Source organism: Nylanderia fulva, unplaced genomic scaffold (assembly GCF_048542155.1).
Source record: "Nylanderia fulva isolate GAGA-0341 unplaced genomic scaffold, ASM4854215v1 Scaffold24, whole genome shotgun sequence".
NCBI classification, from domain to species: domain Eukaryota; kingdom Metazoa; phylum Arthropoda; class Insecta; order Hymenoptera; family Formicidae; genus Nylanderia; species Nylanderia fulva.
Window position 1 is genome coordinate 1,588,324 of NW_028190304.1, and position 14,183 is coordinate 1,602,506.

The window sequence follows — 14,183 nt, forward strand, 5'->3', positions numbered from 1 at the left end:
TTTTTATTATTATATGCTATATAATAGCATATATATGTATGTGATATGACATCAATGTATAAAAATCTTTAAATTTACTTATTGTTAACAATTTACCAGATTTTTCAATATTAACACAGTTGTGGAAAGGCTTATTATATAATTAATACAGTTACAATTTTTGTTTCAGACTCCTTAGAAAGAGTTTATATATCCTTTACTTTGCGGCTCTTATTTTCTACATGACAAACCTACTGTTATTCCAATGAGATAAAAAACATCACCTGAGTACACATTAATTTCTACTATCATCATTTGAAAGAGTCTTCAAAATCGTACCGATTATAAAAAAATCTATCCAGCTAATAATATATATATATATATATATATATATATATATGTATGTATATATGAGTATTTTAAATGATACTCCTCCAAATGTGTATGTGTATGTGAGATTCTTTTACATTTTATTTATGAATTGATCAGTTTTTTTTTTACAAACAAATTGCGCCTACGAGCGAAGGAAGGCACGCAATATACATAGATATAATTCTTTGAGAGAGATTCCATTCTCCCATTTATTTCATTCGTTCCCAAAGTTTTCGCGTCGTCGATTGCATGGAGGCGAAAGAAAAAAGGCCTCTCGGTTTTGTACTTGATCAATGGTTCTCGTCCAGAAAGAGAGAGAAGGTCGACCTCGACGTCGACCTCGAAGGGATGTGTTTCGCTCGCCTCGCAATTTCGTTATTACCGAAATAGCAAACTGACGTCATTGAACGTCAAAATGACATCTAATGATGTACGCTTACTATCTGGATATTTGGAAGATGAAAATTCGCCTAACTCGGCCATCTCGAGAGCCTCCGAGGACGCTCATCGTTAATTTTGAGGAGATCGCGCGAGCAGCCGAAGACCGACACTTCCAGATTTCGTTAATCTATCATCAACTCGAAATGAACCGCGCCGATCTTGTCGTTGCGACTGTGCTTGATATTCTTCGCCCATGCTTTGCACTCTACGTTTATCAGAATTCCGGCTGAAAGTGAAAGATGGATATAATATATAATTTGATTTTCTTTTTTTTTTTTTTTCACTTTGATATACTCACTTCGCGGTCTGACAAAGTGCACCGCGACCAGCGGGCTTAAGTAACCCTCGGAGTTTTCGTAAGGATAAAAGTAACCAGGGAAACCGTGTCGCGGAAGATAGTTGATCGGTCCGATGTTCTCCTGATCGGCAGGATTCTCACCCTCGCAGGATACCCAGATGGTGTTCAGCTGGAGGGAATTGTTGCCCTTCAGACTCGCGATGTGCTCCTTGAGTTCGATCGGCATCTTTTCCGGCAAGTGGGCAGTATCGTTGTAGAAGTCTGGTCTCCAGCCATAAATCTGACAAGCAGAGAAGTATCGTGAGAAATGTGTGTGTGTCGTTGATTTCTATATTAACCCATACAGCACAACAAGATTGCAGCAGTATTGTGGCAACATTTCATTGCAATATATTACAACATTGCATAAACGTTGTGAAATGTTGCAGCAATCTTGGTAAAATGTCCGCTTTCAGAAATATTGTTCTATAACATTGCAGCAATAATGCAATAAAATATATATAATATTACTATTGAATTATTGGAAATGTGCCAAATACATGATCGGACTGAATGGTCTGTACCTAATATTTTTTGAATTTTATTTTCATAATATTTCTGAAATGTTGCTGCAACGTTGTTGCAACTATATTGCAAATTCATGCCTATATAATATTTCTACAATATTGCTATGCAATGTACAATATTGCAATGTTGTTGCAATATTGCTGCAAACTTGTGCTGTATGGGAAGAAGGTAAATTTGAAATAGTAGCAAACTGACGTCACCAAGCTTCACAATGACGTCAGTTTGCTACTTGGGTAGGTTGCGATACCTTGTTCAGCTTGAGGAAGATGCAGGGAGCGGATTTGTGGTAGTTGTATCTGTTTTCCTTGGTGCAGGGATGCCAGTTTTTCACGTCGACATCGCAAACTTTTCCGGGCGGTGGCGGCTGATTGTAATCGCACTTGTTAATGTTAGCGCCGAGACCAAGAACAGATCCAGGCGTTATATAATCTGAAAGAATGACAGAAGATATTACAAGAGATGCTGAAATTGTTTAATCTAAATATTACAGACATTTAATTATAGAAATGTATTTTTTTTAAATCAGCATTTGACATCGAATAATGAATTTTTCCTTGCGCTACCTTTGAGAAAGTCTTGTAGTGAATCAACCCAGTGTTTGAAGTTTTCGCTGTCAGTGCCTCTGTACCAGATCAAGGTGCTCTCCACATTTTCCTCCGGTGGCATTGGCCTGAATCCTAATCCTACGAAGGCGTAATATTTAAATCAAGATGGATAACGTTATCAGGTACATCATTAAATGTCAAAATGCGTACATCATTAAAAATCAAAGTGATGGTTTGCTATTTATTGAGACATTTTCCGAAAACGATATATTAATGATGTCACATGTTTGCTAACAGGAAATAAAACTTACCCGGATTTGTTCCAATAATGGATCTCTCAAGCTGCCACCTTGGTATCCTTGGATCGAGTGTTTGGAAGAATCCCCAGAAACAAATGGCGACGAGTGCTGCCAGGACGCCGTAAAATATCAGGTAAAAGAGTCCGATTTTGCCTGTAAATAAAATGACGTAAAAAATTAGATCGACAATATTAAGATCTTCCTTCCAAAATTACAATCCTTCAAATCACATCGTTCCGTCTCGTTAGCCGAACGTCATAGAGCAGTTTCGGTCATAATTTGCTCTATGAAGAATTTGCAGTCGTGCGTAGAGGAAGCTCTCATGTATATATCTCTCACATGCCTTATGAATTGTGTTGATACCGCGAATTTAATTTAAAAGAAGATCAAAGCGCTCGGTTTAATTACATGGTGCAATTTAATTACATTGCGTTGATTATGTATGTGAAGTGAAGAAACATGAGATTAAATCTGATCTCAAACATTTTGTGCTAGAGAATTAGAGATATCTAAGTATATGTTTGTAATTGATACATCGATGATAAGAATATGTATATGTCTTCTGGAAAAATATTGTTAATGATTATATACGTCAGCTACTTTGAGCTCGACGTCTTGGAAATGATAATGATGAGAAATGACAATCTTAATGTCAGTCCGTAAACATTTTACAACTTTGATTATCTAAAGCACCAAATAACGAAAAAAACTCGAAAAAGTTCATGTCTTTCCATTTTTAAAAAGATATTACAATATATATATATATATATATATATTTTCGTATATTTATTGTAGAAAAAAATATAGATACTAGGAAGAGACTTTACTTAAATTTTTATTTTTTCCTGAATATATAAAATTAATAAATTAAAGTATTAAAAAAAAATAACTTCTTTCCTGAATACAAAATTAACAAATGAAATATTAACTTTTACATATTAAATATAAATTAAATTTAAAGGCTAAATATTTTTTAAGTAACCACATTTCTATAATTAAATTTTATTTTATTTAATAAAAATATTGTTTAAATCGTGAAAAGTCTTTTATACAATTCGATAATGTTGGTCAATAATATAAAATCGCATGTATTGGAATAATTCAAGGCAATTTATTTCTAAATTTTTTTTGTGCGTGTCTTTTATCGTTACGAAGAAGCGATTATGAGAATTGTATCTGGCTATTATCATTATCACGTTACAACAGCATATTATTGCTTAACTACGAATCCGTCTCGTCTTGTTATAGCTCATTTGCGAGAGAAACGCGATAAGCGAAATCTTAATATGCGTAGCGCATAATTTGACTTGTATATTATCGCAATGCAACATAATATTGACCCTATCGGCAAATTTCATAATACATTGCTTAACACTCGTGATCAGTGAAAGATATGAAAATAATATAATATTAGATGCATAACATGCGCTCTTTTCGTAGAGACCAACCCTGATCTTTTTTCCAGTCGCTGTAAAATTTTATTCCCTCTCTCATGAAACGAAGTCTGGAAAAGATTTTTTCTAGCAGAGGCATGATTAAATTTTTTTTATTTTTTCTCAAGTTTTCAAATTTAATTTTTATTTTATTTTTATTTTTTAAATATTGAATATCTAAATGAATTCCAGTGTTTATTTGAAAGAAGAGCAAATGCTTAATTTTTGTACTGATTCTAAGGGGGACAGAAATTCTTTGACATTAGTACCACGATGTTTCATGCAAATCTAAAGAAGAGAATGAAGTTTCGGGCTTCCTGAATTAGAAAAAAAAAAAAAACAAACGAGACCAGATTCTTACATAAAATTCTTGATAATTTGTAATAATTCCGATTCGAGATTTTTTTCGGCGGCATAATTAACATATGCAGCTTCTCTTTCCTGGGATTCGGACGATCCCAGGTGATTGTGACAGAACGAAAGACAGCGGCATACGCGGTGTCGCGTGGGTGTACCCTTCGGAATGGCCCTAAGTTACGTAATGCTGTAATGCCGCCGTTTAACGCCAATTGACCTCGTTATACACGTTTGCGCTAAAGGAAGTTTAACAATTGCCATTCAGCAATGGGCAAACCCGTTGTATGCACCGCGAATCAAACGCGCTTCCGTCTTTTTTCTCCTCTTACATATGTATGTATCGCACTTCCACCTGCCTTTCTCACTCTTTTTTTTTACGCTGCAGATATACGTAATTATTACGGAATATTACCGAAAGATTACGTTACATACAGAGATGTAACGGGAAGAGTCGTGACGAATCTGTCAAGAGAAGTCTTGAGATAAAAAAATATATATACATATATATATATATATAAAATAAAATATATATACATATATAAAAAAATATATACATATATAAAAAATATATATACATATATAAACATTTCTTAAGAAAAAAAAATATATATATATATATATATATATATATATATATATAAAGGCATCTCTGTGAGAAGTAAGAACAATTTTTGAGATAATGAAAGCGAAGTGCACAGAAAAAATAATCTAATAACGATTCTATATGTCAAGGTAATTATATATCACTAGAAGTGGTTTTCGGAGCTTAGCCACTTTTATACTTTTATTGAAATTAGTGTGAAATTCCCATATTACATATACAGGCTTCTGAGCCAATTAAATGGATTAGTCTCGCGAATCGATATGCAAGTCTTCTTTTTTGCGGAAAAAAACAAGAAAATGATAGATGAATTTACTATTAATTAATTGATTAGAATTACTGCTTTTCTTTATTTATTCGATAAAACAACAACATGAAGTATTTTTAGCGAAAATAATATAGAAGCTGCTAAGTATTCTCGATATAATGATTTTCAGTATCGAGACAGCATTTATAATTTATATAAGACTTTATACTTTATCTGAAAATTTTTAAACTTTCGGGGACACATGACGTGCGAACCCTATGAAGAATTCACGCACGTGCGTGCATTTATATATGACGTAAGGTGCCTAATAGCCGTTAGGTCGTCATAGCTACAACCCTCCGTAAACACATCCACCCAGAATCGGAATACAAAGACAGATAGAATAAAATGACATTCGGTGTTGATCGACGGCGCCGATGGATTCTAATTACTTAGATAGCAAGCATACGTCATTTTGGCGTTTGTAATGACGTCAGTTTGCTACTTAAATAATTGAGACTCGCGAATAAGTTCCTTAAATTCGTCTCTTCCGGAAATATTTATTTTCCTACTCGGAAATGTTCATTTCCGAGTAGATAGCGATCTATACATTTAAATTTTCACGACTATTCGTGATTTACAAAAAAAATGCCATTAATTGTGCACATTTTTTCCTCTCCATTCTCTTTAATAATATACATCACGCTTTGCCGCGCTCTTGGCAAAGTTTCTTGATCTTAAATATTTAAAGAAACAGAGTTCTGAATATTCATAAGTGGATTTAAAGATACGAGTATTTTCGTGCAACTAGCATAAGCAGATATCAATGATACGCGATAGTGTATAGGCACTTTGGTCATTGACACTATCACGTGCTAAGGATAAGCATGCAGTAAAACACTGAGTTTAATCGTCGACATGCCACAGCAGCAGCACATGCAACAACGATCGGACAACGTATACATGATCGATGTTAGGCACGCTCCTTTTATTTTTTTTTTTTTATTAAATATTTTATGTGTTATTTTATCAGGTAGAAAAAATTCAAGTGATATAAATGTGACAATATATATTCGTAGTATTCTGAAATAAAATTTATTTATTTTGCATTTTTTATTTGTTATTTGCTGGATAAATAATAGTTCTTAAATTTATTAATATGTGTTGAAAAATATTGAAAAATGTGTTAATGTTTGATTATACAATTCAATATTAAAAGTATAGCATTTTTAATATTATTTTTAGATTTAGTTTTTCTGAATTATAGTCTGTATATAAATTTTATTACAACTATTTTCTCTAACGTTATTGAGTGTTTACGCGATATTATATTCTCGGAATATATAGTGAATCACCTTGAGCGTATAATAATTTCTTATACATACATGGTTGCATAATATTACTTTATTTTTTTCTTAGAATAATTTATATTCTTTAGTATGTAAAAATATGCTTATAATGCTTTGGGAAATTTCTGCATATTTTAATAATTATTACATAAATATTCTAAAATATTTCTTCTATTCCATCTTATACTATCGTTAATTCGTCAACGAAATTATTTTTTAATATACATTTTCTTATAATGAATCATGATTGAAACTGACGAAATTTTTAATATTATGATATACAACTAATTATTAGTAAAATTAAAATTCTCTATTATTGACACTAAAGACTCTTAAAGAATTGTATGTCAAAATTAAAAAATTCGTATTATAATAATACATTTTTGTTTAATTTTTTTAATCACTAAAAGAATGCATCTATAAAAATGCTAATTCTATAAATAATATTATAATCTCCAAAACGTTTTTAAATAAATTTGTTTCAGTTTATAACATTATTGCATAGCACTGCATGGTACAACACTTATATTTCCTATACATCCTCGCTTATTCAGTCATTATCGCGAGCTGAGTCAACAAAGCAAGTTTGCTGCATACTTAGAAGAAAAGTCATCTGAAATCCGCGTGAATTTTTTTAGAGGATAATTATTTCAGTCAGTAGTTGATATTAATAAAACTTAAAATTTAGAGTAATACATATATATTTGATAAGTACATATTAAAAAAATTTTTTTCAGCAAGTATTTACATATTTCTATAATATAAAAGTAAACCGAACAAATTATCGAGCTATAAATGCAAACATGTCAACAAATTAAAATCTTTAGAGCTTTATAAAATTTAATTTTGGTTCCACTATTTTTATTTTATTGTAGAAAATTTAGTTCAAGGTTGTTGTTAAACTAAACAAAAATATAATTTACACGTACACATTTCTGTTCCATCCATTAAGACAATAATTACGACTCAAAGTGCTGATAAGATCATTTTGCAATTAATCTTCGAATGTCTTTTGAAAGCTTCAAAGTCGTAATAGCACGTAATCAAATTTTTATAGAGAAAAAGTCGATTTTAAATTTACTGAAAGAAAGAATCTATAGCGAAAGCAACTTCTGACACGCCCTGTATTTTATGTACACAAAACGCACGCTTTCTTCGATATTAAAACGCTAGAGACCTGAACTAGAAACACTTGCAATACTTTGATCGTATTAAAGGATCGAAATACTCCTTCTAGTTATTGTGTACAACAACTATACAAATATCCAAAGGATAATATTTGACGGAAAATATAACAGCGATCCTTTCCCAACCGATATCAAGCAATAATACCGATTAAATGATTGGTGAACAGTTCAGGTCGTTTCTAACGATGATGAATTAAATGGACTCTCACGTAAAAGTTTCCCAAATTTATATCGGTTCTCCTCGTTCTTTAAATTTAAAATAGGAACCACATCGCGGACGCGTTCATGGTGAAGAAGATACAATCTTAGGCGTGTCCTCTCGAGTGCAAGAAAAACATGCAACACCATGATGGGTTAACCGAGAGAGAGTGCATACCAAAATGCGTCCATTATAAAACTTTTACTAAAACCTATATACCATTTAATTCTCCATTTTAATATAGAACCACATAACTTCTCCTCCGATAACCACCTATCAAAATTCTTTTAAAACTGGCAACACTGCGCTTACCCCAACTACTGGCGGTCCTGCCCATAAACGCGCCGGTCTCACGATTGTACAGAAAGGTCCTCATAGTCTGGCCGACCGACATACTAGGCGGTTTCTCGTACGGGTTCATCAACTCCGCGGTGACCATCTTCGGGTCTTTGACGACCATTCTGACTCCCTCTCGCGCGTCCGTTCACCCGATTCAAAAATTCCACTCCTCGGTTCGCGCGGGATCCAACCGCGCCGCGAAGGGACTCGCTTTTGGGTTTTGAAAATTCGTCGGAAACACTCTCGAAACACTGGACTTTGTCGACTCTCCGTGGAGAAAGAATTCCTTCTGCCTTGTCCGATCCCCGACGCTCCCACACGCGACTCTCGCTTGCCTCGACTACTGACTCCTAACAGTTGGTTCCTCGGCGCCACCAGGTTGACTAACGCGCCTGAACGAGCTGCGACCTTCCACGACCCTCCTGCGCCTCTCTCGGCTCCCACCTCCACACCTTACTCTTTTCGCTGCCCCTCTCTGATCAGCAGGTTCGGACCCAGGCTTCTGCGGGGCCTAGGTGCTCCGATAGAAATTGTATATGCATACAGGCCGATCCACGAAAGGTCTCGCCTTTGGTGTAATTGCAATCTTGGAGATACAGCGTGGTTTCAAAGGAACTGTCAGAGGTGACAGATAAAAGGTTACTCGGAAGATAGTGCTGCATCTGATTGCGAGACGAAAATAGAAACATTTTAATGGAAGAATGAGATAATTTTATATGTCACATAATTTATTTTATTTTTACATTTATCTTCATGTGGAATTTATCTTCTTTACAGATGACGTGGTGCATGGAAATTTATATGTCTTCATCTGTTATTAAATAATTGTACAATTATTATAATTGCATCCTGGATAACGCGGTTTCATTATTTTCGAGAGCAGCAAAGATCTTTGCATTCATCATCTATCCAGGTAAGACAGATGTGTTAAACTGTCTATAGAATTTTACAGATAAAAGTTGGTATTAATTTAATTTATATATATAATTAATATTAAAGAGAAAGACAGCAATTTTGCTATGCTTAAAAATAAGAATATATGAATTGTGTATCAATGATTTATCTTTGAAAACTGCAATGCTTGGCATTGAAATCTCTTCTTCAATTACCTATGTTCCGGCCGATTTTTCAGGCAATCGCGCCTTCCGTTAATCAATCGATCATCCAATCGATGTTTCAGAAGCGATATAAAATTGTTTGCTTCCTCCGATTTCGAATAGTTCAGATACACCGGATAACGTAACGTGCCATATCGTCTATTATGACATGGCAGACCGCAGGTGCAGATGCGTGCGTGTTAATGTGTCAATGATGAGACACGCATTGAGACTCTGTCTCGTGTATAAAATACACACAAGTATCGTGTTCAGTGATGTATTTTCCCGTTCGAGAACCCCTAACCATTTGTTGCAACGCGATTTGCCACCTTAGCTTGATGCCTGATCAGCAAATAGGGTAATTTCGAAGTCAGATCAATCGTGAAATGTGTGATTGATTTTATATTTGTTTGGATCGTCATCTTTTATATTGGAGCACAATTATATAAATTTGTATCTCTCTCTTCGAATGTCAAAACATTCTGTATACTTTTTATTATTTCTTTAAAAGTCTTCTTCAATACCAGGTCGGTGCAATCATTTCTTCATCTTTATTAATAGCTCACGCATTTGTTCTCATCCAAATTTTAATATTTTTATTTTTTATTTAATATTGTATATAATATACATATATTATATATAAATTCATATTATTAAGGAATATGATAATATAAATCAATTATTATTAATGAAGATTAAAGCAACCCAAAGTAGCGAACTGACATCAATCATTTCTTCATCTTCATTAATAGTTGAATATTTTTTCTGACATAAATTTTAATATTTTTAATTTTTATTTAATATTGTATATATAATAATATATATAATATAATTAAAACGACATATATATAATATATATTATATATATATAAATTAATATTATTATAAAAATATGATAATACAATTAATTATTATTAATGAAGTTTAAACAAGTAAACCAAATAATCCAAGTAGCAAACTTACGTCATTAAACATCAAAATGACGTATGCTTGCTACCTGAAAAGAGAGAGCAAGATATATTAAATACATTAATATGTCTCACTTGTATTTTAATCTTCACTTTAATAGCAAACTGACGTCATAAAACGTCAAAATGGCGTCATTCGACGTCAAAATGACGTATGGTTGTCACCTGGGAAGAGAGAGCAAGATACATTAAATATATTAATATTTAATATATCTCACTTGTATTTTAATCTTTAGTTCTATCTTTTCTAACAAAACGAGTGAGAAATTTGTAAGATCGAAACGGTTCGGCGTCTTTTGTCTCTCTTTCTCTCTCTCTCTGCACCTAAGGTGATCTTCCATGATCCGCTAATGACGCGTCGCGATTGAGAAAACTCGACGAATACGATTTCCTCGACTGAATCGTCCGGGACAAATAATTGGGGGCTAAGGTCAATCCACGTGTGTGTGACCTTAGCGGCGGGACACGCGTGTTCCACGACCGTGTTCGGTCCACTCCATGCACTCCCTCGATGACTTCGCCGGGACGAGAGAGAAGAGAGCTAGGCGCGTGTAATGTGAGTCACACACGGAGACCGATCTGAATTGACCACATCCTGCCCATCTTCGTCGTGTGACATTAATGTCATTGCCGTCCGGCGGAGAATTTCGAGCGAAATAGACGGAAGAATCAGCGTCGCTCTTCTCTCGTCACAAGTGCTCCGGCCTCGCTTTCTTCCGTGAATCCAAGAAATTCCATTTTATTTCATTTCATCTGAATTTATTTTATTTATCTTGGAGTATATTGCTAAGACTAGAGCGATTCGCCATTACGAGGGGTGCGATCCTCCCCAAGTAGCAAATTGACGTCATTAAACGTCAAAATGACGTCATTATAACAGCAAATCGCTTCTAGTCTTTAGCAATACTCCAAGATAAATCGAATCAAATAAAATGGAATGTCATTTTGACGTCATTCTGACGTTTAATGACGTCAGTTTGCTGCCTGGTCTTCATACATGAAGGATTATATCCTATATGTACATAGAAAAAATTGAATGGAATTGAATCTTATTCGTTTAATGAAATGACATGTACGATTCTGTCAGATCCGATTTATTCTCCGATTTATAACACACATTTCAAGTATAACGACGTGTAATCAACAATTATTCCTTCGGCCGTAGGCCTTGTCAGCCAATCGTGTTTAAATCTTCCGCCGTCTACAGTAACGTCTGCATTTCGAAACCAAGGTTACCAGAGAACAAAATGTGATCCGGAAAATTCAAACATGAAATAAATGCGCTCTAAGTGTCTCTGAAATTCACATTTTTACGGAGAAAAATTAATAGCGACATTTTTATACGTAAGAATATGAAAATTTTATGTAGAAGAAGAGATTCCGAGTAAATCTGCAATATAAACAATCAAATTTTCACGGTTTTTTTTGCAATTTTTACTAATTCAATTCTTTCTTTTCTTCTTTCATAAATTCATTCAAATTCATTATCTAACAAATAGCGGAAATAAATTATCGGTTGCTGGGGGGTTCAAGTTCGCTAATATAATAATTATAATTGATATAATAATTATAATTAAATATATTAATTATAATTAAAAATATAATAATTATAATTAAATATAATAATTATAATTAAATATAATAATTATATAATTAAATAATAATAATTACTTTGCTGATAAATGCATGCTTTTATTGCAGAGCATTGTTATTCGATGAATGCATAGCAGGATCTGAAAAAAATTTCTTAAAAAAAACTTGATGACAATATTGATCACATGATCACGTTCAACATGAAATATTAAAGACTTCTCGGTCTCACCGAGATGATAATGCAATTATATAATGTAAAGCGGCTCTAGATCGGTTAATCATAATCAACGGCGTGACAAATTTAATTCCTGAAACGTCTAAATTAACGCTAATCTCTGCTTTGCGAGGTTCTATCTCGTCATTATCATTTATATACGACGAAAGAATAATCTTCGTATAATATAGTCGCATGTGTAATTTCATGGATTAGCTACGTCCTCGACGAATATTAATTCTTATACTAATGTAAACGCATATGTATGATAATATATACCTAATATTTCTTTTCACGATTTTGGTCTCCAAAGAGATTTTTTTAAATGCATACTTTGTCGCGATGAACCTCTTTTTACCAAAAATTGTGAAAGAGAATAAATTATATAGAAGGTAGAGCGTGAAAAAATGATCGATCATCAAAAAATAATAATCTACAATACAATATATTATATTCTCAATAAATCTTCGTTAATTTCATATGCTCTTGGTATGGCATATTTACAATCGTTTCTTGAATGAAATATCGCTTTAATTAATAACAATGCTTTCGATATTGCGCAAAAACAATATAAATATCTCTATTCAACATTTAACGATAAATTGCTAATCCGTACATATTTCTTCATTTTCGCGTGTTATATATTATTCTTAACTATTTTTTTCCACAAGACTGTTTAATTACTCAACTCACACATTTTCTGAAATTAAATCATTTTTATTTAATCTTTATGATTTTTCCACTTAGAAATAAATAATATTCATAAAAATTACACAAGACTGGATAATTTATAAAGTGAGAATAAAATTTCTAAATTCTATAAATTGTATCTCATATACAATTGTATTAAATTGTATGTGAATTATTTTGAACAGAAAAAATTCTGGTACAAAATAAATATTAGGTATATTGCTCTAAATATTTCGTCGAATATATATTCTTACTGAAAAGTCGCGATGCAAATGAATCGTAGATGTGGATAGCAATATTGTACATTTTTTATATACACAACTATCACATATCCGTGAACAAATGTTTACTCACAATATATATATAATATATTGCAACATAAAACGGATTCTTATTGTTAGATGCTGCTTAGGCTAGACACGAATTATCATTAATTAACGACAAACAGGATCTTTAACAGGAAAATGCACATATAATATATTGATTTTTTGAAAACATTTGCTAACGATACCTTATCTAATTAAATATCTAGTGGCATATTTAAATACAAATATATCGAAGGTGATTTTTGTATACACGTAATGAATCAAACGCAAGTTGGCTTTTCATCGATTTCGCTTTGATATTTTTTTTTTAACTTTTCTCCGCACTTGAATAATAAACGTGACTTATCGCTCGCGAACGGAACAAAGAATATTTAGGACGAACGTAATTAAATTTGCAGGGAAAGAATTTGCCAGCTTTGCTCGATAAAATTCGATAACTTTGAAGAGCAGACGTCGCAAAAAATTAAAATACTATCAGCTTGCATTGTTTATGATTTATATTATTAAAAGCCGCTTTTTCTCTTTCATCTTCTCTCAATTTTATATTCGACAATCTAATTGATGCTCATTAGTAGAAACAGATTAATATCGTAATGATGAATAATGTACAATCGCTTGGTTTAATTCATTTATAGTATATAGTAAGTTTTTAATAATATATTATTCAACGTTTCATCTTCTAGCTTTTCATATATTTCTTCTTTTTACCGCTCAATCTTTAAGTTTAAAAAATGCAGATTATTTAAAAATCTACGAGTTTTTACGAATTTTGGAATGCAAGGATCTGATGTCTATTTTAGAAATTTACCAGTCTAAGTATTTTTTTATGAGCCCCAAAGAATGTAAATCTACGGTGTCTGTTTTTAGATTTCATTATCAGTGGCCCTTTTTACAAACGTGTCTTATTTAAGACTACTCTTAGGCGCTTTTGTGCGCATGGGCGGTTATTTATTCAGAATGCGCATCCGCGAAATTGAATTTAATCGAATTTAACTTTTTATAGGTATTATATATTTATTTGTGAACGGATAATAATTGAAAGTAGGAGAGAAGAGGGATCAGAAGATATAATATGAAGAAAG

General features: G+C 32.7%; 1 protein-coding gene across 1 annotated transcript; it reads right to left on the reverse strand.

Annotated features, from left to right (window-relative positions):
* Nucleotides 1-428: 428 nt before the first annotated feature.
* On the reverse strand, nucleotides 429-8,607 carry LOC114934239 (sodium/potassium-transporting ATPase subunit beta-2). Its single transcript, XM_029306890.2, has 6 exons — nucleotides 8,187-8,607; nucleotides 2,514-2,654; nucleotides 2,221-2,340; nucleotides 1,905-2,086; nucleotides 1,091-1,370; nucleotides 429-1,018 (listed from the first exon to the last, which is right to left on the reverse strand). Exons 1-6 carry the CDS (start codon nucleotides 8,332-8,334, stop codon nucleotides 915-917), a joined length of 975 nt encoding a protein of 324 aa, XP_029162723.1. The 5' UTR covers nucleotides 8,335-8,607; the 3' UTR covers nucleotides 429-914.
* Nucleotides 8,608-14,183: the final 5,576 nt, after the last annotated feature.

Coding starts and splice junctions, on each gene's coding strand:
- LOC114934239 (XM_029306890.2), bottom strand. CDS start 8,334: ATGGTCGTCAAAGACCCGAAGATGGTCACCGCGGAGTTGATGAACCCG. Junction 2,087..2,220: donor ACTACAAGACTTTCTCAAAG/GTAGCGCAAGGA, acceptor TCATTCTTTCAG/ATTATATAACGCCTGGATCT. Junction 1,019..1,090: donor GCACTTTGTCAGACCGCGAA/GTGAGTATATCA, acceptor TTTCACTTTCAG/CCGGAATTCTGATAAACGTA.